Consider the following 27,298-nt stretch of genomic DNA (forward strand, 5'->3'; position numbering starts at 1 on the left):
TTCTCTTTCAACAAAGGATTTCATAGCAAGGAATCTGAAACCTGCTGATCTAGGTCAGCCTTCTCACTTTGTAGATGAGGAAAGTACATCCAAGATGGGTTAAGCAACTTGCCCATGGTCATATAGCACAAGTTGTTCATTCCTGATTTATGCTTTTTTTTTTTTTTGGCGGTACGCGGGCCTCTCACTGTTGTGGCCTCTCCCGTTGTGGAGCACAGGCTCCGGACGCGCAGGCTCAGTGGCCATGGCTCATGGGCCCAGCCGCTCCGCGGCACGTGGGATCCTCCTGGACCGGGGCATGAACCCATGTCCCCTGCATCGGCAGGCGGACTCCCAACCACTGTGCCACCAGAGAAGCCCTGATTTATGCTTTATGCTTAACATGATTTCAAAACTGTAATAGAGCATCAGGGTCATCTGAGGAGCTGAAACACAAAATGAAATGAGTTCCACCTGCTCACCCCTGATTCTGGGCATATTTGGGGGTGGGGGACTGGGAATTGGAAACCCAAATATTGTACAACTAGTTAGTGGCAGGGTTGAGACTAGATCCCAGGGCCATGTTTCTATCAGGCATTGATGCCTAAGGGAAGCAACGATTTCACTTACGATCCAATAACCTGTACTCTTTAGATGTAAATATATATTTTTAAACCTGACATAGCACACAAATCAGTTAACTACCATTTTAATTTATATGTAACATTTTATTTGAACAATGGTTAAAATTAAGCAATTTGCTTTTATAAATTACTCTTTCCTTTGCTTAATTGTTGTAAACACTTATTTAAACATTTGCTCTATTCATCTCCCTCAGGCTCTGGTCACAGCTTCTGGTCTGTTTTCCTTCTTTTACTTTTGGCTGTCTTACAGGACACAGTTATCACTTGTCTCTTCAGGGAAGAGGAATTTTCTTCCAAGACCGGCCTTCCTGGCTGCTAAGCATGCTGACCCTGCTTCTGCTTTGCGGGTCTTCAGGTGTTGGTCTTGAGCTCCTCTGTCAGAGAACAGATGGGTGCTCTACTGACACATGTTCAGTGGTTTCCCTCTCTTATTCATTTTGTGGCCTGGTGCCTATTCCTTATAGCAGTCAGAGATGTCTCCACTAAAAATGTTAATTTCTTTCATGCTAGACAAAATGGAGTTTAGTGCTGATAACAAGTATTTAAAATACATTGGAGTGGAAGATCCCCAATAAACTGGTATATACAGCAAGAGGGTTTGACTCTCACTGTCTCTAATCCTAGGAATTGCCAAAACTTATAATGGTGATTTGAAAACATTTTACATTAGTTTCTATATCTGGTTAACTTTTGAATTCTTTTCTCTAGCATGCCTCATGTAAAATATATCACCACTACACACTATAGAGGCAAAGGTCTTTTTATTTATTTATTTACTTATTTGTAATATATTTATTTATTTATTTATTTTTGGCTGCATTGGGTCTGTTGCTGCGCACGGGCTTTCTCTAGGTGCAGCGAGCGGGGGCTACTCTTCGTTGCGGTGCACGGGCTTCTCACTGCGGTGGCTTCTCTTGTGGAGCACGGGCTCTAGGTGCTTGGGCTTCAGTAGTTGCAGCACGTGGGCTCAGTAGTTGTGGCACGTAAGCTCAGCAGTGGTGGCTCACGGGCTCAGTTGCTCCGTGGCATGTGAGATCTTCCCGGTCCAGGGATCAAACCCGTGTCCCCTACGTCGGCAGGCAGATTCTTAACCACTTTGTCACCGGGGAAGTTCCCAAAGATCTTTTTAGAGCTCCTCACAAGAAGATAAAACCATGAGTAGTTCTGATTTGAATATGCTCAACTTCTTTAAAAGGCTCCCTTTTTGCACATGGGAGTCCTGTGCATGTGTGAATAGTGTACACTTGAGTCATGGGGTAAACCCCTCCTTAGGTGCTAATATAAGTTGCATCTCTTTATCTCTCTTTAATACCTGCTTATCTCCCTTTCAGTTAGGAGGGCAAACTCGGCAGGCCCTAAGCCCCTTCCAGGTATCAGCAGAAATAGCTGCCCACAGGAGCATAGCGCTGGGCTGGGGTTGCTTCAGGGAATCAAAGACATCTGAATACACAGTGGAAGGTGGAAGCTGAGGATCCTAAATCTAGAAGGTTTCCTGCACTTACATCATGGAAAGGATATATGCTACCTTGGAGAACAAATAAACACATTACATGAACACTTTTTAATATATTCTATTTCTGTGTTTACTCCTCTTTGTTTTATGGTCTTGATCAGTTCATGAACGGTGGGGGGAAGGAGTTACGCTAACCTTTGTGTAATTATTTCTTCCCAGCAATAAAGAATGATACTGAAAGAAAGTTTTGCTATCAACAGCTTCCAGTAACGCTGAGACTAATATACACCATTTTCCAGGTATATTTTTTGAAATATTTGAATATTATATTTAGTAGCATTGCCATTTTAGATAACTCAGTAAACTTGTGGTTCTTTGCATAGGAAATGGCCAAGTTTGAAGAGCCAGACATTCTTTTTAATATGCTCAGTTGCCTGAAGATCCTCTGTCTACATGGAGAGTGTTTATACAGTGCTAGAAAAGATCATCCTCAATTTTTAGCCTATATTCAGGATCATGTGTTGATTGCAAGGTATGTCTTTCTAGTAGTTTTTTGTTTGTTCATATTTTAGGCTTTTATCTGTGAAAATCAATTTTAGAATAAGACTTGCCAACTCATTGGGTTATTTCTCTTAGCCAGCACAGGCTAATTACCTGTGGGAACTACTTTTATTTCTTTTATGTAGTCTAGTTTTTGAGTACGTCAATATGAAGAAAAGTAATTGTCTTTGCTAGGTACTTTAGAAGTAGAAAAGGCAAAATAAGGATTATTTTATGCCTTTCAGTTGTTAGATGGCTTAAGAATATTGTGTACTCTAGGTGGGCTGACTTTCGTTGTTAAAGCGATCTCTACCAAATATGTACCCAGGCCATTTGGATTGCTGATGCCGTGGGATCTCTGCCTCAGCCTTTGGGCTTTGTAGCCCAGGTTTTTACCCCAAAGTACCACCCCGATACAAAAGCCATGGTGGACAATGTAGGGATTTGGCGAAGGGACGCTCATCCATTTTTCAAACAAGACTGCCTTAGAGAACTGGGAGAGCTATATGTTACTGGCCAAATCCAGAATTTTTTGTCCCTGAGACGGTTTTCTACTAGTGCTGTGTGTGTGTGTGTGTGTGTGTGTGTGTATATTTATATATATATATATATATATATATGTATATGCTTTGCCTCCTTCAACTAAATTGCAAGCTCCATGAGGGCAATTTTTTGGACATTCTTCTTATATAAGACTTACTGTTGTGCTCTGGAAGCATCATCATCCTTCATCACACAATAACAGTAACTTAAGCTTTTTGAGTACCTACTATGTGTTAAGTACTATATATCATTTCATTTAATACAACCAGCATTGGGAGGAAACAAAAGTTCAGAGAACTTAAGAAATTTACACTTGGTTACACAGCTAATTAATGGCAGGGTTGGGATTAGATCTATATTTGTCTGATTTCTTCTATTAAGATGAAGCACACAGTGTTTGAAAGTTACTCCTTTTCATTCCATAGCTGTAGTACGTCTTCTCAAAAACAAGGCTCTCTAGTAACATGTACCTCAATATGTTCTCTGTAAAACGGAGATAATGTGTCACTTCTTCTTTCTCTTAGTGCTGCATTATAAGTTTTAAAGTCGAACATAGTTTTGATTCTGATATTAACTCTGGAGCCAAATAGAAAACAAAACAAAATAAAACAAAACAAAAAGAAATAAAAGGCATACTTTAAATAATTGAATAAAACTTTTGAAAACATTGTTACTAGAAATATATATTCAGCACTATTCTGGCATACAATGATAGGGCCTTAGCTTAAACTTGCTAAGGTATGTTTTTGGCCAGTAGTAGTCTGATTTTAAGAATGGCAAGTACTCATAAGATGTTACCAGGGATACCTCTCTTTCTGTTTTTTTCTCTCTCTCTCTTTCCCCGCCCCTTTCTCCCTCCCCATCACTTAGCCTAGTTCTCTCTGTGTTGGCTTCTTCTCCTCAGGCTGTTCCTGTGAGGTGGGAAAGAGAGAGGGTTGCTAGCAGCCCTAGATCGACATTACACTTCACTCTTGAGATTTCAGAGTGCATATCAAAACCTGGAAAAAGGATGCTAGCACTCTCATGCTTGGGTCACGTACCCACCCCTGGACTAATCACTCTTCATGACATTGAAGTATTTTGATCACCCTGGGTTTTGTGTTCATTATTAGGATAGAGAAGGTGGGGGAACTTGATCGACAGCCCTGCCAGTTGGTGGAGAGGCTGTTCTTAATAGAAAAAGAGTTGTTCTTTGCTAGAATAAGAGGAAAAGGCTGCTAGGCAGACAAAATCAAGAAAATTCTCCAGATGTTCACTATAAGAAAAATTTTAAAAATCACTTATCACCCCATCATCTTAACGTAACTGATATCAGTTATTATTTAACAGTCATTGTTCATTTATGTACCTGCATTTATTATATACAATTTAAAATTTTTATATTAAAAATGCACTGTTAACTGGTAGTGTTCTCCTATGTTATTACATAAAAGTAATTTCTTTAAAAAAATTAACATAGGAAAAGAGCACAGGAACGGTTTTCCAAGGGTTATACTCTTGTGAATGAATGGAATTTCACCAAAAGCATCCCTACCAGCCCTCTGTTAACTATACTTCCCACAAACTAAGATAATAAGATGCTTTTCCTAGAAATGTTATCATAACTGTAACTACTTTGCTTCTTCTTGATTCCCCAGCCTGTGGAGAGTCGTCAAATCTGAATTCTCCCAGCTATCTTCATTGGCAGTTCCTCTCCTTCTTCACGCTTTGTCACTTCCTCATGGTGCTGACATCTTCTGGACAATCATAAATGGCAATTTCAACAGCAAAGACTGGAAGATGAGGTTTGAAGCAGGTACCTCTGTATTAGCTTAAAAATTCTCTCTGGGTCACAAGGTAAACCAGATGTCCAGTCATGACATCTCTTTTTGGCCCTCCCTTTCCCTCCCTTCTTTTTAGAAGGCATTGTCCTGCTTGCTAGTGTTCTTTGATGTCTCTACTTAGTTGAGCTCCCTTGATAATAGAAATTTTCAGAGTGGTCCTTAGGTAGGTAGACCATGTCTAGGTTTGTCTGGGATAGTTCTAGTTTATGCCTGTTGTCCAGGTGTATTTATTAATTGCACCCTTGTTTACTCTCAAATGGGTCCTGGCTTGAATAATAAATTATGTAGTCACCTAATAGGTTACTTTCATTTGAGTACCTGGGAATGTTTGTTAAAAATGCAGATTTTGGGGCCTCATCCTAGACCTACTAAATCAGAATCTCAGGAGGTGAGGCCAGAAATCTATATTTTCTAACAAGTTCTCCAGGTAATTCACTGAAGTTTGAGAAGCTCTGATGTTGTACTCTTGCCATTGGAGCATCAGTGATGGGTATAATTCCTAGTGCTTAGAATGGCAAGTTCCAAGAGGAACATGGTAAGGAAGGAATTGGGATGTGTTCTCTTAGTCTTATATCTGCTGGTCTCACTGTCAACCTAATCTGCTGGTACTCCCATTCTCAGGGGGCAGCAAGCAGGGTTGGCATACCAACCTGTGCCTTATCAGAAAGGCTTCATATATTTTAGTGTCTCAGAAATTTAGCAGAGAAATGGAAGTTCCATCAGGTGAGTTAACTACTCTACTTTGAGTTCAGTTCCCTAATATCTGACCACCTCAAAGATTTCTTGCTTTTAATGCCCCATGAATCCCAGGGGCTGGTTTATTTATGTGATAGCACATAATGTTGTATGAAATTAGAGTAAAACTTTCTAGCACACGTCTACATAGTACTGGCCACATTTTTTAGGCATTTGAATACAAATAAGGCAGGTAAATATTTAACTATGCTCTTTCATTACAATTTAAGGATTAGATTATTGCCAAATTAATCTTCTGAATCACAGCTCCGATTATGTTGCTTTTCTACTCAAAAAATTTTAATGGGTTTTCGGTGCCCAGAGAATAAAGTTCAGACTCCTTAAACTGGCGTTCAAAGTTTTCCATGGTCTAACTGCAAGTGTTTGCAGCCTCATTTACCACTCTTCTTTCTACATATACCATTGCTATTTCTCCATTGCTTCCTGCTTCCCTTCATCCATGTGTTGGCCATTCTGTGCTCTCCATCTGAAATCCTCTTCTATTCAAGGTTCCATTTAAATGCCACCTCCCAGACAATGATGAACAACACAATAAATGACATTAAAAACTCTCTAGAAGGAATCAATTGCAGAATAACTGGGGCCGAAGAATGGATAAGTGACCTGGAAGATAAAATAGTGGAAATAACTACTGCAGAACAGAATAAAGAAAAAAGAATTAAAAGAATTGAGGACAGTCTTAGAGACCTCTGGGACAACATTACACACACCAACATTCGAATTATATAGGGGTCCCAGAAGAAGAAGAGAAAAAGAAAGGGATGGAGAAAATATTTGAAGAGATTATAGTTGAAAACTTCCCTAATATGGGAAAGGAATAGTTAATCAAGTCCAGGAAGTGCAGAGAGTCCCATACAGGATAAATCCAAGGAGAAACACTCCAAGACATATATTAATCAAACTATCAAAAATTAAATACAAAGAAGAAGTATTAAAAGCAGCAAGGGAAAAGCAACAAATAACATACAAGGAATCCCCGTAAGGTTAACAGCTGATCTTTTAGCAGAAACTCTGCAAGCCAGAAGGGACTGGCAGGACATATTTAAACTGATGAAAGGGAAAAACCTACAACCAAGATTACTCTAACCAGCAAGGATCTCATTCAGATTCTATGGATAACTAAAAAGCTTTACAGACAAGCAAAATCTAAGAGAATTCAGCACCACCAAGCCAGCTTTACAACAAATGCTAAAGGAACTTCTCCAGGCAGGAAACACAAGAGAAGGAAAAGACAATAACAAACCCAAAATGATTAAGAAAATGGTAATAAGAACATACATATCGATAACTACCTTAAATGTAAATGGATTAAATGCTCCAACCAAAAGATATAGACTGGCTGAATGGATATAAAAACAAGAGCCATATATATGCTCTCTACAAGAGCCCCACTTCAGAACTAGGGACACATACAGACTGAAAGTGAGGGGATGGAAAAAGATATTCCATGCAAATGAAAATCAAAAGAAGGCTGGAGTAGCAATTCTCATATCAGACAAAATAGACTTTAAAATAAAGACAATTACAAGAGACAAAGAAGGACACTATGTAATGATCAAGGGATCAATCCAAGAAGAAGATATAACAATTGTAAATATTTATACACCCAACATAGGAGCATCTCAATACATAAGGCAAATGCTAACAGCCATAAAAGGGGAAATTGACAGTAACACAATCATAGTAGGGAACTTTAACACCCCATTTTCACCAATGGACAGATCATCCAAGATGAAACTAAATAAGGAAACACAAGCTTTAAATACATTAAACAAGGTGGACTTAATTGATATTTATAGGACATTCCATCCAAAAACAACAGAATACACTTTCTTCTCAAGTACTCATGGAACATTCTCCAGGATAGATCATATCTTGGGTCACAAATCAAGCCTTGGTAAATTTAAGAAAATTGAAATCATATAAAGTGTCTTTTCGGACCACAATGCTATGAGACTAGATATCAATTACAGGAAAAAATCTGTAAAAAATACAAACACATGGAGGCTAAACAATACACTACTTAATAACCAAGAGATCACTGAAGAAATCAAAGAGGAAATAAAAAAATACCTAGAAACAAATGACAATGAAAACATAACGGCCCAAAATCTATGGGATGCAGCAAAAGCAGTTCTAAGAGGGAAGTTTTTTTTTTTTTTTTTTTTGCGGTATGCGGGCCTCTCACTGTTGTGGCCTCTCCCGTTGCAGAGCACAGGCGCCGGATACGCAGACTCACCGGCCATAGCTCACGGGCCCAGCTGCTCTGCGGCGTGTGGGATCTTCCCGGACCGGGCACGAACCCGTGTCCCCTGCATTGGCAGGCGGACTCTCAACCACTGCGCCACCAGGGAAGCCCTAAGAGGAAAGTTTATAGCAATATAATCCTACCTCAAAAAACAAGAAACATCTCAAATAAACAACCTAATCTTACACCTAAAACAATTAGAGAAAGAAGAACAATAAAACCCCAAAGTTAGCAGAAGGAAAGAAATCATGAAGATCAGATCAGAAATAAATGAAAAAGAAATGACAGAAACGATAGCAAAGATCAATAAAAGTAAAAGCTGGTTCTTTGAAAACATAAACAAAAGTGATAAACCATTAGCCAGACTCATCAAGAAAAAAAGAGAGATGACTCAAATCAATAGAATTAGAAATGAAAAAGGAGAAGTAACAACTGACACTGCAGTTTAATACAAAGGATCATGAGAGATTACTACAAGCAACTACATGCCAATAAAATGGACAACCTGGAAGAAATGGACAGATTCTTAGAAAAGCACAGCTTTCTGAGACTGAACCAGGAAGAAATAGAAAATATAAACAGACCAATGACAAGCACTGAAATTGAGACTGTGATTAAAAATCCTCCAACAAACAAAAGCCCAGGACCAGATGGCTTCACAGGCGAATTCTATCAAACATTTAGAGAAGAGCTAACACCTATCCTTCTCAAACTCTTCCAAAATATAGCAGAGGGAGGAACACACCCAAACTCATTCCATGAGGCCACCATCACCCTGATACCAAAACCAGACAAAGATGTCACAAAGAAAGAAAACTACAGGCCAATATCACTGATGAACATAGATGCAAAAATCCTCAACAAAATACTAGCAAACAGAATCCAACAGCACATTAAAAGGATCATACACCATGATCAAGTGGGGTTTATTCCAGGAATGCAAGGATTCTTCAATATACGCCAAAACCAGACAAAGATGTCACAAAGAAAGAAAACTACAGGCCAATATCACTGATGAACATAGGTGCAAAAATCCTCAACAAAATACGAGCAAACAGAATCCAGCAACATATTAAAAGGATCATACACCATGATCAAGTGGGGTTTATCCCAGGAGTGCAAGGATTCTTCAATATATGCAAATCAATCAGTGTGATACACCACATTAACAAATTGAAGGAGAAAAACCATATGATCATCTTAATAGATGCAGAAAAAGCTTTCGACAAAATTCAACACTCATTTATGATAAAAACCCTCCATAAAGCAGGCATAGAGGGAACTTACCTCAACATAATAAAGGCCATATATGACAAACCCACAGCCAGCATCATTCTTAATGGTGAAAAACTGAAACCATTTCCACTAAGATCAGAAACAAGACAAGGTTGTCCACTCTGACCACTATTATTAAACATAGTTTTGGAAGTATTAGCCACAGCAATCAGAGAAGAAAAAAGAAATAAAAGGAATCTAAATCGGAAAAGAAGAAGTAAAGCTGTCACTGTTTGCAGATGACATGTTACTATACATAGAGAATCCTAAAGATGCTACCAGGAAACTACTAGAGCTAATGAATGAATTTGGTAAAGTTGCAGGATACAAAATTAATGCACAGAAATCTCTTGCATTCCTATACACTAATGATGAAAAATCTGAAAGACAAATTAGGGAAACACTCCCATTTACCACTGCAACAAAAATAATAAAATACCTAGGAATAAACCTACCTAGGGAGACAAAAGACCTGTATGCAGAAAACTATAAGAAAGATGAAAGAAATTAAAGATGATACAAACAGATGGAGAGATAGACCATGTCTTGGATTGGAAGAATCAACATTGTGAAAATGACTCTACTACCCAAAGCAATCTACAGATTCTATGCAATCCCTATCAAACTACCAATGGCATTTTTCACAGAAGTAGAACAAAAAATTTCACAATTTGTATGGAAACACAAAAGACCCCAAATAGCCAAAGCAATCTTGAGAACGAAAAATGGAGCTGGAGGAATCAGGCTCCCTGACTTCAGACTATACTACAAAGCTACAGTAATCAAGACAGTATGGTACTGGCACAAAAACAGAAAGATAGATCAATGGAACAGGATAGAAAGCCCAGAGATAAACCCACGCACATATGGTCACCTTATCTTTGATAAAGGTGGCAGGAATGTACAGTGGAGAAAGGACAGCCTCTTCAATAAGTGGTGCTGGGAAAACTGGACAGGTACATGTAAAAGTATGAGATTAGATCACTCCCTAACACCATACACAAAAATAAGCTCAAAATGGATTAAAGACCTAAATGTAAGGCCAGAAACTATCAAACTCTTAGAGGAAAACATAGGCAGAACACTCTATGACATAAATCACAGCAAGATCCTTCTTGACCCATCTCCTAGAGTAATGGAGATAAAAACAAAAATAAACAAATGGGACCTAATGAAACTTAAAAGCTTTTGCACAGCAAGGGAAACCACAAATAAGATGAAGAGACAACCCTCAGAATGGGAGAAAATATTTGCAAATGAAGCAACTGACAAAGGATTAATCTCTAAAATTTACAGGCAGCTCATGCAGCTCAATAACAAAAAAATAAACAACCCAATCCAAAAATGGGCAGAAACGGCCAAAGCAATCCTGAGAAAGAAAAACGGAGCTGGAGGAATCAGGCTCCCTGACTTCAGACTATATTACAAAGCTACAATATATAACCAAGACAGTATGGTACTGGCACAAAAACAGAAATATAGATCAATGGAACAGGATAGAAAGCCCAGAGATAAACCCACACACATATGGTCACCTTATTTTTTTTAAAGGAGGCAAGAATATACAATGGAGAAAAGACAGCCTCTTCAATAAGTGGTGCTGGGAAGACTTGACAGCTACATGTAAAAGAATGAAATTAGAACACTCCCTAACACCATACACAAAAATAAGCTCAAAATGGATTAAAGACCTAAATGTAAGGCCAGAAACTATCAAACTCTTAGAGGAAAACATAGGCAGAACACTCTATGACATAAATCACAGCAAGATCCTTCTTGACCCATCTCCTAGAGTAATGGAGATAAAAACAAAAATAAACAAATGGGACCTAATGAAACTTCAAAGCTTTTGCACAGCAAAGGAAACCATAAACAAGACCAAAAGACAGCCCTCAGAATGGGAGAAAATATTTGCAAATGAAGCAACTGACAAAGGATTACTCTCCAGAATTTACAAGCAGCTCATGCAGCTCAATGTCAAAAAAACAAACAACCCAAACCAAGAACAGGCAGAAGACTTAAATAGACATTTCTCCAAAGAAGATACACAGATTACCAACAAACACATGAAAGAATGCTCAACAACACTAATCATTAGAGAAATGCAAATCAAAACTACAATGAGGTATCACCTCACACCCGTCAGAATGGCCATCATCAAAAAATCTACAAACAATAAATGCTGGAGAGTGTGTGGAGAAAAGGGAACCCTCTTGCACTATTGGTGGGAATGTAAATTGATACAGCCGCTATGGACAACAGTATGGAGGTTCCTTAAGAAACTAAAAATAGAACTACCATATTACCCAACAATCCCACTACTGGGCATATACCCTGAGAAAACCATAATTCAAAAAGAGTCATATACCACAATGTTCATTGCAGCTCTATTTACAATAGCCAGGACATGGAAGCAACCTAAGTGCCCATCGACAGATGAATGGATAAAGAAGATGTGGCACATATATACAATGGAACATTACTCAGCCATAAAAAGAAAGGAAATTGAGTTATTTGTAGTGAGGTGGATGGACCAAGAGTCTGTCATACAGAGTGAAGTAAGTCAGAAAGAGAAAAACAAATACCGTATGCTAACACATATATATGAAATCTAGAAAATAATAAATAAAAAAAAGTGGTTCTGAAGAACCCAGGGACAGGACAGGAATAAAGGCACAGATGTAGAGAATCAACTTGAGGACACGGGGAGTGGGTAGGGTAAGCTGGGATGAAGTGAGAGAGTGGCATGGACATATATACACTACCAAATGTAAAATAGATAGCTAGTGGGAAGCAGCCGCATAGCACAGGGAGATCAGCTCAGCACTTTGTGAGCACATAGAGCGGTGGGATAGGGAGGGTGGGAGGGAGACGCAAGAGGGAGGAGATATGAGGATATATGTATATGTATAGCTGATTCACTTTGTTATAAAGCAGAAACTAACACACCACTGTAAAGCAATTATACTCCAATAAAGATGTTTTAAAAAAATAAAATAAAATAAATGCCACCTCATTTCATGAACATTCAAATGCCCCCATTGAGTTTGATTTTCTCAGTTCCACTGGTGGAAAGTCATTTCTTTATCCTTTGATCTCTCTTAACATTTTATTTCTACCTCATTAGTGGCAGTTACAGCCTTTTGTATTACATTTCTGTTACAGTTGTACCTGTCTTATCTCTTCTAGTTGACTTGACTTTGAAGTCAAGACCTGTGCATGATTCACATATTAGTCTGCTTAGGCTGCCATAACAGAATAACATAGACTGGATAGCTTAAACAACAAAAATTTATTTCTTACAGTTTTAAGGGCTGGGAAGTCCAAGATCAAGGCTCCAGCCTATTTGGTTCCTCGGTGAGGGCTCTCTTCCTGGCTTCTCTTCTCTCTGTATTCTTACGTGGTAGAGAGAGAGAGAGAACTCTTGTCTCCCTTCCTCTTATTATAAGGACATGAATCCCATAATGGGAGCCTACCCTCATGACCTCATCTAAACCTAATTACCTCCCAAGGTCCCACCTCCGAATGCCATCACATTGGGAATTAAGGCTCCAACATATCAATTTGGGGAGGGGACACAAATGTTCAGTTCATTACAATTCATTTTTGCATTTACTCCCACCTTCCCCAAGTACCTAGAATGATCTCTTATTTATATATAATGTGCTTAATACATATTTTAAAAATAAGTGAATCAGTGAATTTATTGAATAAATACTGTATGTACTAGTTATCATGGGAGCAATACAAAGAGTATAAGAGCAGATTCTTGCCCTCAAGAAGCTCCTAATTTAATTGATGAGATCAAATATAAACATGTAAGAGGTTAAGAAACTATAACAGTATAAATATAATTCAAGACAACAGAAGATAACGGTATAAATATAATTCAGACAACAGAAGATATGTCATATAGCTATATATGAGCACACAAATGCCATAGGTAAATGAATAGTATTTTTGCAGGAGTTCGTGGGATGGAAAGGCCACTCTAGGAAGTCAGAGTGACTTTACAGAATAGTAGAATTTCAGCAGCAGACTCTTTAAGGATGGTAGAGTGTCAATAAGCAGAAAAGAATAGAAAGAATATTCTATCTAGGCTGCTGGAACAGCTTAAGTAAAGTCCTGAAATGTCTTTGCATGGAACTATATTGCTTCATTATTTATTATAACTTTTTATAAAGCTGTGTTTAAAGAGTGGCTGGAATAATTTAATATAGATGTGCAGAATAATGGTGCATCTGCTTCATGGAAGAAATATGCGGCTTCTGTAGCCCCAGGAAGACTGGTTGTCATATCACTTCATGACATATTGAGGACTTAGAGCCAGCCCTGGTGGGCACGTCCCACATCCCTGTGTGGTCTGCAGAACATCTATAGAATGGACAAAGATATGAGCATGGAGGCATTTTGAAAAGTTTGAAATGTGGCTGAAAGTTAAACAAAGGTAAAGACCATTAAAAAGAAAAGAAAACCCAGAACTAAATCAAGGCTGCCTGGCAGAAAAATACTACACTGCGTAGAAACGGTCTCTGCTGCACAGATAAAATGGAACACTAAAGAAGGTGGCATAGGGCTTCCCTGGTGGCACAGTGGTTGAAAATCTGCCTGCCAGTGCAGGGGACACGGGTTCGAGCCCTGGTCTGGGAAGATCCCACATGCCGCGGAGCAACTGGGCCCGTGAGCCACAACTACTGAGCCCGCTCGTCTGGAGCCTGTGCTCCACAACAAGAGAAGCCGCAAGAGTGAGAGGCCCACGCACTGCGATGAAGAGTGGCCCCCGCTTGCCGCAACTAGAGAAAGCCCTCGCACGGAAACGAAGACCCAACACAGCCAAAAATAAAAATAAGTAAATAAATAAATTAAAAAAAAAAGGTGGCATTAGAATTTCCTTTTGGTATTTAACGTCAGTGTAGGGGGGCCCAGAGTTAGCTTTTTCTCTGTGGGCTCATTTCTCAGACCATCTAAATAAATGTCAATTTTTTTTGTTCTCTGCCTTTGACATTGCAGTGGAAAAAGTGGCTGTAATTTGTAGATTTCTGGATATTCATTCAGTGACCAAAAACCACCTGCTGAAGTACTCCCTGGCACACGCCTTCTGCTGCTTTCTGACGGCTGTGGAGGACGTCAACCCAGCTGTGGCTACGAGGGCTGGTCTCCTGCTTGACACCATAAAGAGGCCAGCCTTGCAGGTGATGTCCCTCAGATGTGCATTATCTGCTCTGCAGATGGTGCTCTGCTCTACTCTACTAATTCATTGAGTTATTTGTCACATAAACACACATAATACTGATGATGATGGTAACAGTGGAAATTTTTTAATTGAGAAAAGCATCCCAGAACCACACTGTATTAACAGATCTCTTGTTTTTATTTGTTGATTCTTTCTTTCCAGTCTTTGTCCCTATGCTGCCATTGCTTCTGACAGATGTAATTATTGTATAATTTTGTGTGTGTGGCAGATTTTTAAACTAGGTTGGTTATTTTATACCATTCAGCTGGCTCCTGGGGCAGAAGCCCTTGTCACTGAGTCTAGATGCAAGGAGAAATCAGATGAATTATAATATAAACCAAAGCAAAACAAGAGATGCTAAATATACTACTGAAATGAAATACCACAAAGTAAAATCAAAGAGACATGAAATATGAGACCTGGAGAGAGTTGTTTATTTATCTTATTTGGCACCTTTATTTTATACTTGAAGAAACCAAGTCTCAGAGAGATAATGTGACTTTTCAAAGAACACAGAGTGAATTCATGGGAGAACCAAGACTAGAACCTCTAAAGTTCTGATCTACTGTTTTTCCACATTGGCGCCTGATTTATTATTATACTGTTATTATTAAAAGTAATAATAATGGCAAGAACTAACATATGTCAAACAGGTATTGTGTTTCCAGGGCAGTGTATTAGAAGTGTCCCATCATGCATTACTTCAGTTAATCCTCACAATAATATTGTGTGTGTTCCCATTTTACAGATAGAGAAGTTGAGGGTTAGAAAGTTTAAGTAACTTTTTCAGAGTCACACGGCTAGTAAGTGGCAGCACAAACTCAGGTCTGACTCATAATAATGTCCATGTTCTTAATTGTGTGTGTGTGTGTGTGTGTATGTGTGTGTGTGTGTACACAAGGTCTCCCAAACCAGTGTAAGAGCTTCTCTTGTAAAAAAGACTAAGAAGAAAGGGCAAACTATGCAGAATCTGAAAAATTATAGAGCTATGCTGCTTGTGGACCCATACCTCCCCATGTAAAAATTCCTAGTTGTCTTCTGGATAGTCCTTCTCTGTTGGTCTTAATAAGACAAGGTAGTTGTATGTCTAACCCCCGCTCAGGGCTTGGAACATAGGAGGCACTCATTAGATGAGAGTTGAATGAATTAATAGCATAATTGGATGAATTAGTTTTAAAATTTCATTCAGTTAAAAAAAGGGAAATGGTAGACTCACATGCTAGAGAAATAGATGCTCAGTCCATTCCAACTTGGATTTCTTAAGATGCTATGTTCCACTCACATTCCAAGAAGACAAGATGACTTTCCTTTCTTTTGGAATCATGGAATTTAGCATTGAAAGGGAATTTAAAGACCATATTCTTGTGTATTCTAAAATGTAGTTTTGGAAGTACGCTTCTCTTAATAGAAACTACAGACATTAAAGAAAGAAACACTGGTCTGAGGGTATTTGGGTTAAGTGGTTATTATTCGATGCATCAGAAAAATCAATAATATACATTTAGCTCAGATTTCTGAGTCAAAATTCAAGAGATATTAAACAATTAGGAGAAGCTTCTCTTCTGCGTGTTTTTTTTTTTCCCTACCAAAAATGCAATCAAAGAAGATTTCAATTGAATCATTCTTCATTGTAAGCATGGATTGAGGAGGCTGCCTTGTTTCGCTGACTTTGCTTGGTGTATTTACATCTGACTTTCCTTTTTTTTTTACCTTTTCCCCAGGGTCTGTGTCTTTGTCTTGACTTCCAGTTTGATACTGTGGTTAAAGATCGACCCACAATATTGAGCAAGCTTTTACTCTTGCATTTTCTTAAGCAAGATATTCCTGCTTTGAGTTGGGAGTTCTTTGTCAACAGATTTGAAACGCTTTCTTTGGAAGCTCAGCTACATTTGGATTGTAACAAAGAATTTCCTTTTCCTACAAGTAAGCAAAACAAAGAACTTGCTTTAAACAGTCACAGTTCCTATTCTGGTGCTTGCTGAATAAACAGAAGATACTCTGCATGTAGTTTAATTTCCCATTATGGAGGATACCTTGACTTCATGTACTCAGTTCATCAAATGTTTATTGAATATCTATTGTGGTAATCTGCAGGTTAACTATTTTCTGGCATTCCAACATCAAAATTTTTCTCATTTAGGGACTTCCCTGGCGGTCCAGTGGTTAAGACTCCACGCTTCCAATTCAGGGGGCATGGGTTCAATCCCCAGTCAGGGAACTAAGATCCCACATGCCACGTCGCGCGGCCAAAAAAAAGAATGAAAAAAAAAAATCTCATTTATTTGAGGACCGATAAGAACCGTTTGTGACTCTGTGTTCCTTAAATATCATTCAACCATCATGTCTGTAATGTCCATGAGCAATTTTGTGAGATATATTTGCACTTTGTAAATTTACTCTTCCATGCTTAGTGATCAGTTACCTGGAGCTCTAAATAGATGGAGGAAAGACTTTGGTCCCTCAACTATTTATCCAGTGATAACAAAATTAGATACTTTAATCTTATTGTCTAAACAGAAGAATGATAAACGATAGTCAAAATAGGTAATAGCCATGATTTTTTAATATAAGGCTTATCATAGCGGGAGACAGATGAATGAGAAATGTATCCATGGAAGATGACTTTTAATATTGAAAATATACACAGATGGATTGTTTCAAACTACTTGTATAACATAGTGAGTTAAGGAAAATGATCACCTCTAATTCCTTTTGCAAAGCTATCACTGCTGTGAGGACCAATGTCGCTAATCTCAGTGATGCAGCATTGTGGAAGATCAAGAGGGCTCGTTTTGCAAGGAACCGCCAGAAGAGTGTGCGTTCCCTCAGAGACAGCGTGAAAGGGCCCGCGGAGTCCAAGAGGGCGCTCTCCCTCCCTGAGACCCTAACCTCCAAAATCCGTTGAGTATCTTCTTCCATCCTTCCCTTAAATCTGTTTGATGTCTTTCTGAGGCTGACATGTCTTGTTGAATGTTCACAGAGAGTAGTGTATTTAGCAAACTGAGCTCCTTCAGCTGCATTGGCCTTCACATTCCCTAGAGGGTCCCCTCAGGTGTTTCAATGCCCTGGGTGGCTTTTCCCAGTTGCTGGTGAAACAAATCCCCGATCCAGCAGTAGATTGTTTTGAAATGTAGAAGGCAGTAAGTCTGCTGATGCATGGCATGAGACGCAGGAGAAGCGTTTGCTCCTAAGTCCTAGAATATGAAAGTTTCCACCACCACCATTATAACCTAAGAGCTTCCTGGATGAGACTTTGTCAAGACCCATGGCAACTAAGAGGGTAGAGTAGAACTTTGGAATGCATTTTCTTTTCATGCATGACAAAGCCAGCCAACAAGCTCCTAGAAAACCAATAATAATGGTGTTTTCAAAAAAGAAAAAACAAGCTGATCAGTTGAATTTCTGTCCAACTTCACCAGATAATTTATAAATAAAAACAAACATCATTGCCAACTAAAAAAAGACCATATATACTTGTTTTCTAAAGGTCTTTTTTTATATTGCACTTTTAAAGAAAACAAAAAGTTACCAAATGACTAGATGAACTGTAATGATTAGCAATGGCTCATGAATGACAAATAATTAAAAATTCATAACTAAATCATCATATTAGCGAATAAGTACATTAAATATAATACTAACTTGTAACATTTATTAAATGATTTAATTTTTAAATAATGTCATGAAGTTAATAAAATAACACCCATAAAACATGTTTTTTTATCCTGTCAGAAGCTGAAATGTTTGCTTTTTCATTGACATTTCTTAGAAGTCAGCTTTATGTAACATAACCATTTTTAATCATAAATATGATTTTATTTTGTTTATTGCATTTCTCTCTATTTTATGACAAGCTACGGAAATGTGGTATTTTGAACTTTGGAAGAGTCAATGAAAGCCCTTTAAGCAATCAATGACCCAGCTTTTCAGGGAGCAAAGATAATAACAGATGGCCATTTAAGAATAACCTTTAGCATTGCTAGGCCCAGTGAAAATGCATCAGATTCTAGAAACCAGTACCTAGATTCAATAAATTACAATTTCTATATGAATTTCCCAGCTCTTTTATAACCTAACTAATCAGTTTGGGATATAAAGTTTATTTATTGTTATTTCTTGTTAATTGATTGACATGACAATTTTGAAGAATAAGAATTGAAGTAACATTGAAGGATGTTCTTTAGATTCAAAGAAAGCCACAGAAATTCTGTGACGTAAACATCTTGTATGTGATGTTAATTACAGATACGAAAACTAAACTTGCTCCTGCTATCCAGTGCAGTTAGCACTGAGTATGTTTTCTAGGCTCAAGTTGTTTTTAATGCTTATTTAAATAGAGTTGTTGTTGATTTTTAAGCTGTGAGGTTGACCAGGCATGAGCAGTCTGCTCCAGCTCTCGGTGGGACACCCGAACAGATGCCAGGTGGGTACTTCTGACGTTGAAGGGCTGTGTGCAAGTGTCTATCACAGGTGGACAAGGTAAAGAATGCGGTGTCTCTAACTGGACCAGAGTGATGTATTTAGGATTTGAAAGCTCAAAGGGTTTTACCCCAGATGCTCAAGTGTTTGAGCCCCTGACATGGCAATTCTATCCGTCTTAAAATTGGCAGATGACTTTTGATCCTGTTAACTTATGGTCCAGTAAGAAGCATCATGTTACCTGAGTATGCACTTTTCCCCCGAGAGCCAGTATGACTAGAACTATACCTAGTACTTATATTTGTATGTGTTTTTACACATAGAAATATTATGTTCATATATATCTGCTCTAGGGAAAACATTTCATTTACATTTTAAAAGGTTATACATTTGAACCACCATCATTCACTCATCCCCTTAGCCATTTCCGATTCTTTGCAACTCTTACATGCATTTCTGTCTCTCGAGAAAGGAGGATTTCCATTGTTTAGAGGACCATGGGATCATATTCTGCTCGGTAGAGTGTAACTGTCCTTTGACGTTCTTGATAGATTAACTTATCATGAAGTATCTTAAGGGTTGAAGGGACGCTGGCGAGCCTGTTACAGACTGAATGTTATCTACACACATGATGCCATACTTGCTGGGAAAAGCAGGTTCTGAATATCTGCTTATTTGTCCAAAACAAACCTGGTAACTACCACCTATGTATCATGCTATACAGCGTTTGGCTTTTCATCTAAGAATAGTTTTAAAGTAAACTTTTCAGAATGGTACCGATACTCTCAGAAGGAGAGTATTTCAAGTAAGTAGACTTTCAAGAATGTGTTATAAAAACGATGCTAGAAAGAGAAGCAGTTAGGCGTGGGAGATGAGAAGAGGGAGAGCCCTAAATACTATGAATGCAGATGGCAGATGTTGGCCTAAGTGCATTTTTGCTTTTAAAATTGATGAGAAAAGGGGAGCACACACTTGGCAGAGTCCCTCTACTTTGTTTTGAGCATCACTCGGGCCTCAGTTGTGCTGGGATTTAAAAAAAAAGAATAAAAATAAGAATTTCTGATCCTGAGCTTCACGTAAAATGTGAAAATATCCATTTTCCCTTCAGTTAGTTCTTTTTGAGATTGGTCTTATGCAATTTCATAAGTTACCTTTATCTTACCCTGCCTTTTCTTTTTGTCTTAAGGCTTAGTTGAAAAGCTACTCTTTAATTATTATTATCCATTTTAACAATCCAACCGTAGGAGTCCTCTCACATCTCTTTGGAAAAACATGTACATATATTTCTTGAAGAAAAGCCTTTAGGCGTCTAATTGTCCCATCAAAAGTGATCAGATGGAAAAGGGGCAGATAACAGTATTGTTTAAATTAAATATAAAGCTAATGCTTCTGGAAAGATAATTACATGATGCCACCATAATCAAAACTTGCTTAGATTTGGAAACAGGTGGCTCAGCTTATAAGGCAATTTCAAACTAGTTTTTCATTATTATTTACTGAACACTGAGTGTTTTAACTTGGAAGCAAAGACATGCCAGGATAATCACAAGATTGTACAGAGTGGTTGAAGATAGTGATTAAATGGAAACCGAAGACCTTGCTATTTAACGAACATGCTTTTGTTTGGTACAAGTAATGAGCTCCTCTGTGCAACACCTCTTATTGATCAGGCCTGAAATAAAGCAGATGTCCTTTAATTATACAGGAAGACTTAATTTTAGTTGCTGTTTAGGCTGAACTTTTGGACACTGGATTTACAGTTTATGGCTCTCTGATCTTAGCATTTACATATTGCCCACAGCAAATTTTGCAGCAGAAATGCACTTGTATAAGACGGTAAACTCTGCAAGGCTACTGAAGAGTTGCATTCCTCTGTGACTTTTTTTTTTTTTTTTTTTGCGGTATGCGGGCCTCTCACTGTTGCGGCCTCTCCCGTTGCGGAGCACAGGCTCCGGACGCGCAGGCTCAGCGGCCATGGCTCACGGGCCCAGCCGCTCCACAGCATGTGGGATCTTCCCGGACCGGGGCACGACCCTGTGTCCCCTGCATCGGCAGGTGGACTCTCAACCACTGCGCCACCAGGGAAGCCCCCTCTGTGACTTTTATTAGTCAAATCAAAGGCCTTTGTGCATATAAGTAAAATTCATAGACTGTCATAGGTGAAACATTAGAGATATGTTAACATTCTCATTTTCCAGAAGAGGAAACTGAGGTTCCCAGAAAGGAACAAGTTTCACAAGCTTGTTGGTGACAGATCTGGGTCTCGAGCCCAGGTGTCTTGATCTCTCTTGCAAGGCATGTGTGGTAATGCTAGCAAGAGCTCAGCACCTTCATTTAATCTCAATTGATGAAATATACAATTTTACCTGCTAGTCTGAATTTGGTATAATTATAATTAGATATAAGCTGTGTTTTCACTGATGCTGTGAGAACCAGGAATTCTTTGCTTTTGGTGATTCAGAACACCTGTTGAATATTAATTGAATATAATGCAGCAGTTATGGTAGGTTACCATTGGACCGTACTGGAAAATTGGTATCAACCCCATGTGATCATGGGAAACTTAGTTATATCTTCTTCCTCATCCCCTGGGATGAATAATTAAACAATAGTAGGTATATAATGTTAATAACAACGGCAATAGCACTTTATATATGTATAGTACCTCTTTATAAAGAGTGTTTTTAATGCAAATCATCTAATTTCGATTTCACAACAACTCTGCATATACATAAAGTATTATTTTTTTTCCACTTTACATACAGACAGGAAAACTGAAGTCCTGGGGGACTAAGTAACTCTGCTTATATAATTTGCTCATGATCACATATAACTAGTTAGTTAGAAAGAGACTGATACTTGAGTCCAGGAGACTTTATTTGCTTCCTTTCCACTACAGCTGCCTCTCAATAAATTGGTCTTAGGGTGTCCCTGCCTTGGGGTACGTGAGGACACCAGTCTTATTAGGGAGCTGACTTGGGCACTCAGGCTCCAGTGTGACTTAAGCCCATGAGTGTCCAGACCAAAGGACCTTTCCCGACCAGGACTTATAGACTGGTCTGGAGCTATCCTAATCCCTAAAAGGACATATATACTTTCAATTCTACTCCAGCCTGCAGAGAAATCTTGAGATCTCTTGGTCTGAATTTGTGTCAACAAGAGAAGGTACTCAGTACTAGGTAGCGCTGGTAAAACTCTCTTGTATTTCCCACCTCCCTCAATGTCCAGCCTAGAATTCCAAATTATTTCTCTTTGGGTTCTCTCTTTCTTTCTAGAGGTGGTTTACATTTCATGTCTTCACTAACTTGCAGAATGCCTGTTGATCATTAAGAGCCAATAAATCAAAGAATTCACTTGTTTTTATAGGAATGACCTTGATTGAAATGATAGTTTCGGAAAATGACAGTTTCTATTGACCAAACACTTATTGGGCACCTGCTGTACTAGAAAATATGAGGAATGTAAAGATACATCAGAAATTCTTGTACTCTCAACTTGCTTACAGTCAAGTAAGGGAGATAAAGTATGAACATAGGTGAACTCTCATCTTGTGTGAAAGTAATAGTACTACAGGATCACTCACGTCAAATGCAATGGGAGGAGGGCTGGAGGGAACAAGGAAGGTTTTGTGGACAGGTGACTCAGCCAGGCCTAGACAGGTGGATAGGAGGCAAATGCATGGTGATAGGATGTGGGATAGGAGAGGCAAGGGCAGGGATGGGGAGCACATGAGGCTATGCAGCTAGTAACTGGCCCCAGCTTTAAGGCCCTCCTGTGGCTCTGTGCATACAGAACAGAACTGCTGTGAACGAAGCCTTAAGTTGTGTTAATGAGCCACGGAGACCAGTGAGGCAGTGTAGTTAGAACTACCAACATAATGCAGACTCATTTATAGTGCTTGATCATTGGTTTCTCTGGACCAAATGCAGAGTAAACTCATAGAAACTTCCTTCCACTACCTAATTGTCACTTGTCGGCTTGACAGAGGGGTGAGTGAGTTGACTTACACAGAGGAATGTTCCCTATTTCCCTACCCACTTCCTTGCTGTTTGGGGACTTCATCAGGTTTTTGACCATGTAGAAAAGATCTGAAACATTTATTTGAATTCAGTGCACTTTAAACATGTACGAATTATGAGCATCTACTATATATCAAACACTGTCCCGTATTCTGTGAGGGATGTAAAATTGGATAAGACATAGCCCTTGCCTTCAAGGAGTCTTTGTTCTTACAGGGGAAATACAGCAAATGGATAAAAAAAAAAGTTCTGCCTCGCATAATAGTTATTTGCCACATAAGAGTTGGGAAATGCTAAAGGAAATTTTCCTGCACTCTTCCCTCTTTCCCACCCATCTTCCCTCCTTTCTTGTTTTTGGAGATGTATAGATTTAGGGACCCCAGTCGCTGATAGGAGGGTGGGCATGTTAATAAGAATGGCTCCTGGGGACCAGATCCATAGGATAAAGTTGGGGGTGCGGGTGGAGGACCACTGTGCAAGGTGAAGAGAGCATCACGAGCAAAGACACCAAGGTGGGAAAAGGCTGGCTCCGTTCTGAGATCCAGGAGTAGCCCCGTGTGTAAGGCTGTGGAGCACTTAGAGTGGAGCAATAGGAGATAAGTCTGGAAAAGCAGATCCTGGTCCTGCCTGGTTTCACATCTTCTGAATAAATAAACTGTATTATACCGTGGCGTTTCAATCAGTTGTGCCACTCTGTGGACGGGTCATGATGGACCCAGTCCATGTTAAAGTGAGGGTAGGAGTAGCTCTGCCCCCATGATAATAAAGATTTTTACATTTTTCTTTACAAAAATGATAAAATCAAATCCCTTAACCTGTTAAATCTCTATAGTTAAAACAGATATAGAATTCAAAAGGAACAGACTAGAATTCAAAAGGAAGTATTTTAATTATCACATTTAGAGAAAATATTATAGGCATTTAGTTTTAAAATGGAAATTTTATATCTTTTATAGATAACTAAGATAGTAATATTGTCTTTATCCATAAAGAAAATTTCAGCTTTCCTAAGCTCATTTTTCTTAGGGATTTGATTAAGGTAACTTTTCCTGATGAAGAGTGGTGTCAGTCACATGCTTACACTATTTTTACAGGAAGACAATATACAAAGCATAGACTTGCAAAGCCCACACTTGGAGGGGTAAATTATTGGAATGAAAAGAGATTTCTTTCACTTTATGTAAAATGTTCCATTAACTAGTTCTTTTTTCAGTACATTTAATGGTTTGTGAAAGATCACTCATTACTGGCTATTCAGGGAAAGCAAAGAGCAGCAAACTTAAAGCTAAGCACTGCAGATCAATGAAGATGAATCCAAAATGAGGATGGGGCCTTTGTGAAATGATACTTAGTCGTTAGGAAAATATGATTTGATGGGAAAAACTAAGGTTACACACTTTTAAAATGAATGTCTACTTGCAATGGGGCGAAGAGATTTGAAATATTTAAACTTGAAGCCTGATAGTTTATTTTCTAGACTTGAACTAGATAGGAGGAAATAGGGAGCCGGTGTCCTAGCTGGGCCTTGTCTGGATCTCCCTTTCTTCTGTTTGAGTCCCCTAGACTCTCAGGGCTAAAAAACAAAGGTGCATCTCCTTCTCAATTCCTCCTCAGTTCCATTTTTAACTTTGGAGTCAAGCCAGTCTAGACTTGGAGGTGGCTGAGCAGGGCTGAGTGATACATGCTCTCCTAAACCTTGCCCCCCCAGAGCTAAAGCGAATTGAGGAATGAAGCTATATCATCGTAACAGCCATTGCTTGCTGCTACAGTAACACTGAACCCTGCAGGTAACCTAGATTCTCACACTTGTCACATTCTTGGCCCAAGCTTGCCCAGAGCGATATCCTCCTGCTAGTTGTAAAGTAATACTCTGATGGAAAAAAAAAAAAATCAAGACTAAATATTTTTCAATGCTGAAAAGATAGTTCTTTAAACTTTTAAAATAAGGATTTGGTCTGATCTTCTATTTCAGACATTTAATTTAATTATAATATACAGTAAAGCTTTACGTTTATGACCTTTCGTGAAATAGCGTGTTCCACATGAATTGATTTCTTTCCTGATGGGTCATGCATGCCTAATAAATAATGATAATAGTAACAATTTATTGACCACTCTCTTCATGTGAAACAGTGTAATTAACAAATCCTTAGGTTTTATTTGAATAATTTTTGGTTAAAACTTCTCTAAAGTACATTGCATACATTTATTTATTCCTTCATGAACAGACTCTATGAGACCGAAAAATGTGTCCGAGAGTCATATTGAAGTTTGTTAGGTGGTTTCCCCTTATGCTAGAGGTTCTTAGACTTTGTTGATTCTGCTGCCTCTTCGCTCATTGTCAACTATCCCATCTCAGTGTATCACTTTTGAAAAGATCAACATTCTTCTGATCATCTCGGGAAAACTAGACAACCAAGCATGTAACCTTATGTGCAGTTCTAAACTAGTAAATTCAGAATTTGACATTACCTTCAGGTCACTACTTCAGAGAAAGTGTTTAGGCTTGAGACAGCTAATTTCTGTGGTCTCCGGGAAACATTTCTTCTATCTTGCTTCTCTTGGCTGGTCCTAGAAGATTGAGAGTTTTGCCAAATGAGTTGAGGCGTTAAAGGATATAAATTACTACCTAGCTCTGGGTTGTATCCTGCATGCCATAATTAAAATGGATAGAATCAAAGTTTGGTTTGTAATGATTTGTAACCAAAGCTTGTCATTATTTAGAACGTTTCCTCTCAGGATGAGAGATGAGAATGCTGGTGTGTGGGTCTAAGCCACCAGGCAAAAACTTTGTCTCCAATTTAGAAATTCTCATGTGGCTTGTCAAAGGAAGGACAAGAATGCATATAGGGTATTTTGAATAAGGCCCAAAACATAAACATAAATATGGAAGAGCAAATCTCACTCTTCCTTCCCTCAAAGTCCTAAACTAAACCAGATCAGAAAAGGCAGAAAACAAGGGGAGACAGGGTATAATTTCTGACTTTGAGAAATAACAGAGAAAGTCAATGTCAGGGACCTACTCAGATATAATTATTTGTTAGGTTAAGAGTAAGTCAAGGGCTATGGTAGTTTTTCTTTCCGTGTGAACTTTCAGCTCACCTTCATGTGGTGTTTTTCTCTGTTTTTAGAAGTTCATGCTTCTTTCTTTCTGTCTGTGCCCTCCCACCCCTTATATGTTTCTCATTACATACAGCAGGGCTTATAATTTGCTATTTCTAATTTTGACTATATCATTCAAAGAGTACACACTGCTAATATCTTAGGATTTGGAGAAGAAAACTTTTCTTTTTGCATCAGCTGACATTTGAACATAACTGAATTGAGATTATAATTTAAACAAAATAACTCAATGGATGTTTTAGTTGCTCAGTAGATTTTAGGAAAATGATTTTTGTGGTTATTCTTACACGCTTATTTTACAAAGCTGTAAGGGTAACTTCTCTTTATTAGTGAGGATAAAACTTTGCCAAGATATTCAAAAATTTGCTAAATGCAAAGTTTGTGTAGGTATTTGTCTTGCTGTTTGAAGATAACTTTACTTTATAGTGACTCCTTTTTTTTTTTTGCATTCCCTTATTCTTCCCAAATTACTTGGTCGTTGTAATTTCCACCCTGGGACCAGTGCTTTGCTCAGTAGGCCATATTGTGCCTTTAAGTTTGTCTAGAGCAGACCTTTAAATATTTAGAGGCTTTATCGATATAAAGAATGAAATAGGGTGCTATGGTGCTTCATTGATCAGTGAGATTTTAGTGTAAACTTAACCTGTGGGGGAACCACCCACTGATGGCCTTTCTTGTACTGACAGGCCAACAATCCCCTGAGAATGACAACACCATCAAGGACCTGCTCCCCGAAGATGCGGGGATCGACCACCAGACAGTGCACCAGCTGATTACAGTGCTCATGAAGTTCATGGCCAAGGATGAGAGCAGCGCCGAGTCAGACATCAGCAGCGCCAAGGCCTTCAACACGGTCAAGCGGCACCTGTATGTCTTACTTGGCTACGACCAGCAGGAAGGTTGCTTCATGATTGCACCTCAAAAAATGCGCCTGTCAACTTGTTTTAATGCGTTTATTGCAGGAATTGCCCAAGTAAGTGTAAGCTTTCAGGAGTCATGCCGTTAGGCTTTTAGTACAAACAAGTCATTAAATTCCATTTAGCTGACATTGGTTAAGTGTGAAGTTTTGCACAAGTTACTTTATTAGGCAGGGGTACGTGGAGGACATCAACAGCCTGATATCATAAAGGGAGTTGGGGATTTTGGGGGGGTAAAACATACAGAAAACTTAGCATTTTAATCTTTTTTTTTTTAACATCTTTATTGGAGTATAATTGCCTTACAATGGTGTGTTAGTTTCTGC

At 38.6% G+C, this 27,298-nt stretch overlaps 1 protein-coding gene across 1 annotated transcript in view; it reads left to right on the forward strand.

The window, feature by feature from the left end:
• UNC79 (unc-79 subunit of NALCN channel complex) overlaps nucleotides 1-27,028 on the forward strand; it is a gene marked incomplete at its 3' end in the record, with an annotated part of 146,213 nt that extends 119,185 nt beyond the window's left edge. Inside the window, exons 22-28 of the mRNA XM_007454732.1 lie at nucleotides 2,296-2,375; nucleotides 2,460-2,608; nucleotides 4,797-4,954; nucleotides 14,272-14,453; nucleotides 16,216-16,417; nucleotides 17,215-17,394; nucleotides 26,742-27,028. Of these exons, the coding sequence (XP_007454794.1) occupies nucleotides 2,296-2,375; nucleotides 2,460-2,608; nucleotides 4,797-4,954; nucleotides 14,272-14,453; nucleotides 16,216-16,417; nucleotides 17,215-17,394; nucleotides 26,742-27,028 (1,238 nt within the window). The remainder of the gene's footprint in view (nucleotides 1-2,295; nucleotides 2,376-2,459; nucleotides 2,609-4,796; nucleotides 4,955-14,271; nucleotides 14,454-16,215; nucleotides 16,418-17,214; nucleotides 17,395-26,741) is intronic.
• Nucleotides 27,029-27,298: the final 270 nt, after the last annotated feature.

Source organism: Lipotes vexillifer, unplaced genomic scaffold (assembly GCF_000442215.2).
Source record: "Lipotes vexillifer unplaced genomic scaffold, Lipotes_vexillifer_v1.1 scaffold1126, whole genome shotgun sequence".
In the NCBI taxonomy this organism is placed as follows: Eukaryota; Metazoa; Chordata; class Mammalia; order Artiodactyla; family Lipotidae; genus Lipotes; species Lipotes vexillifer.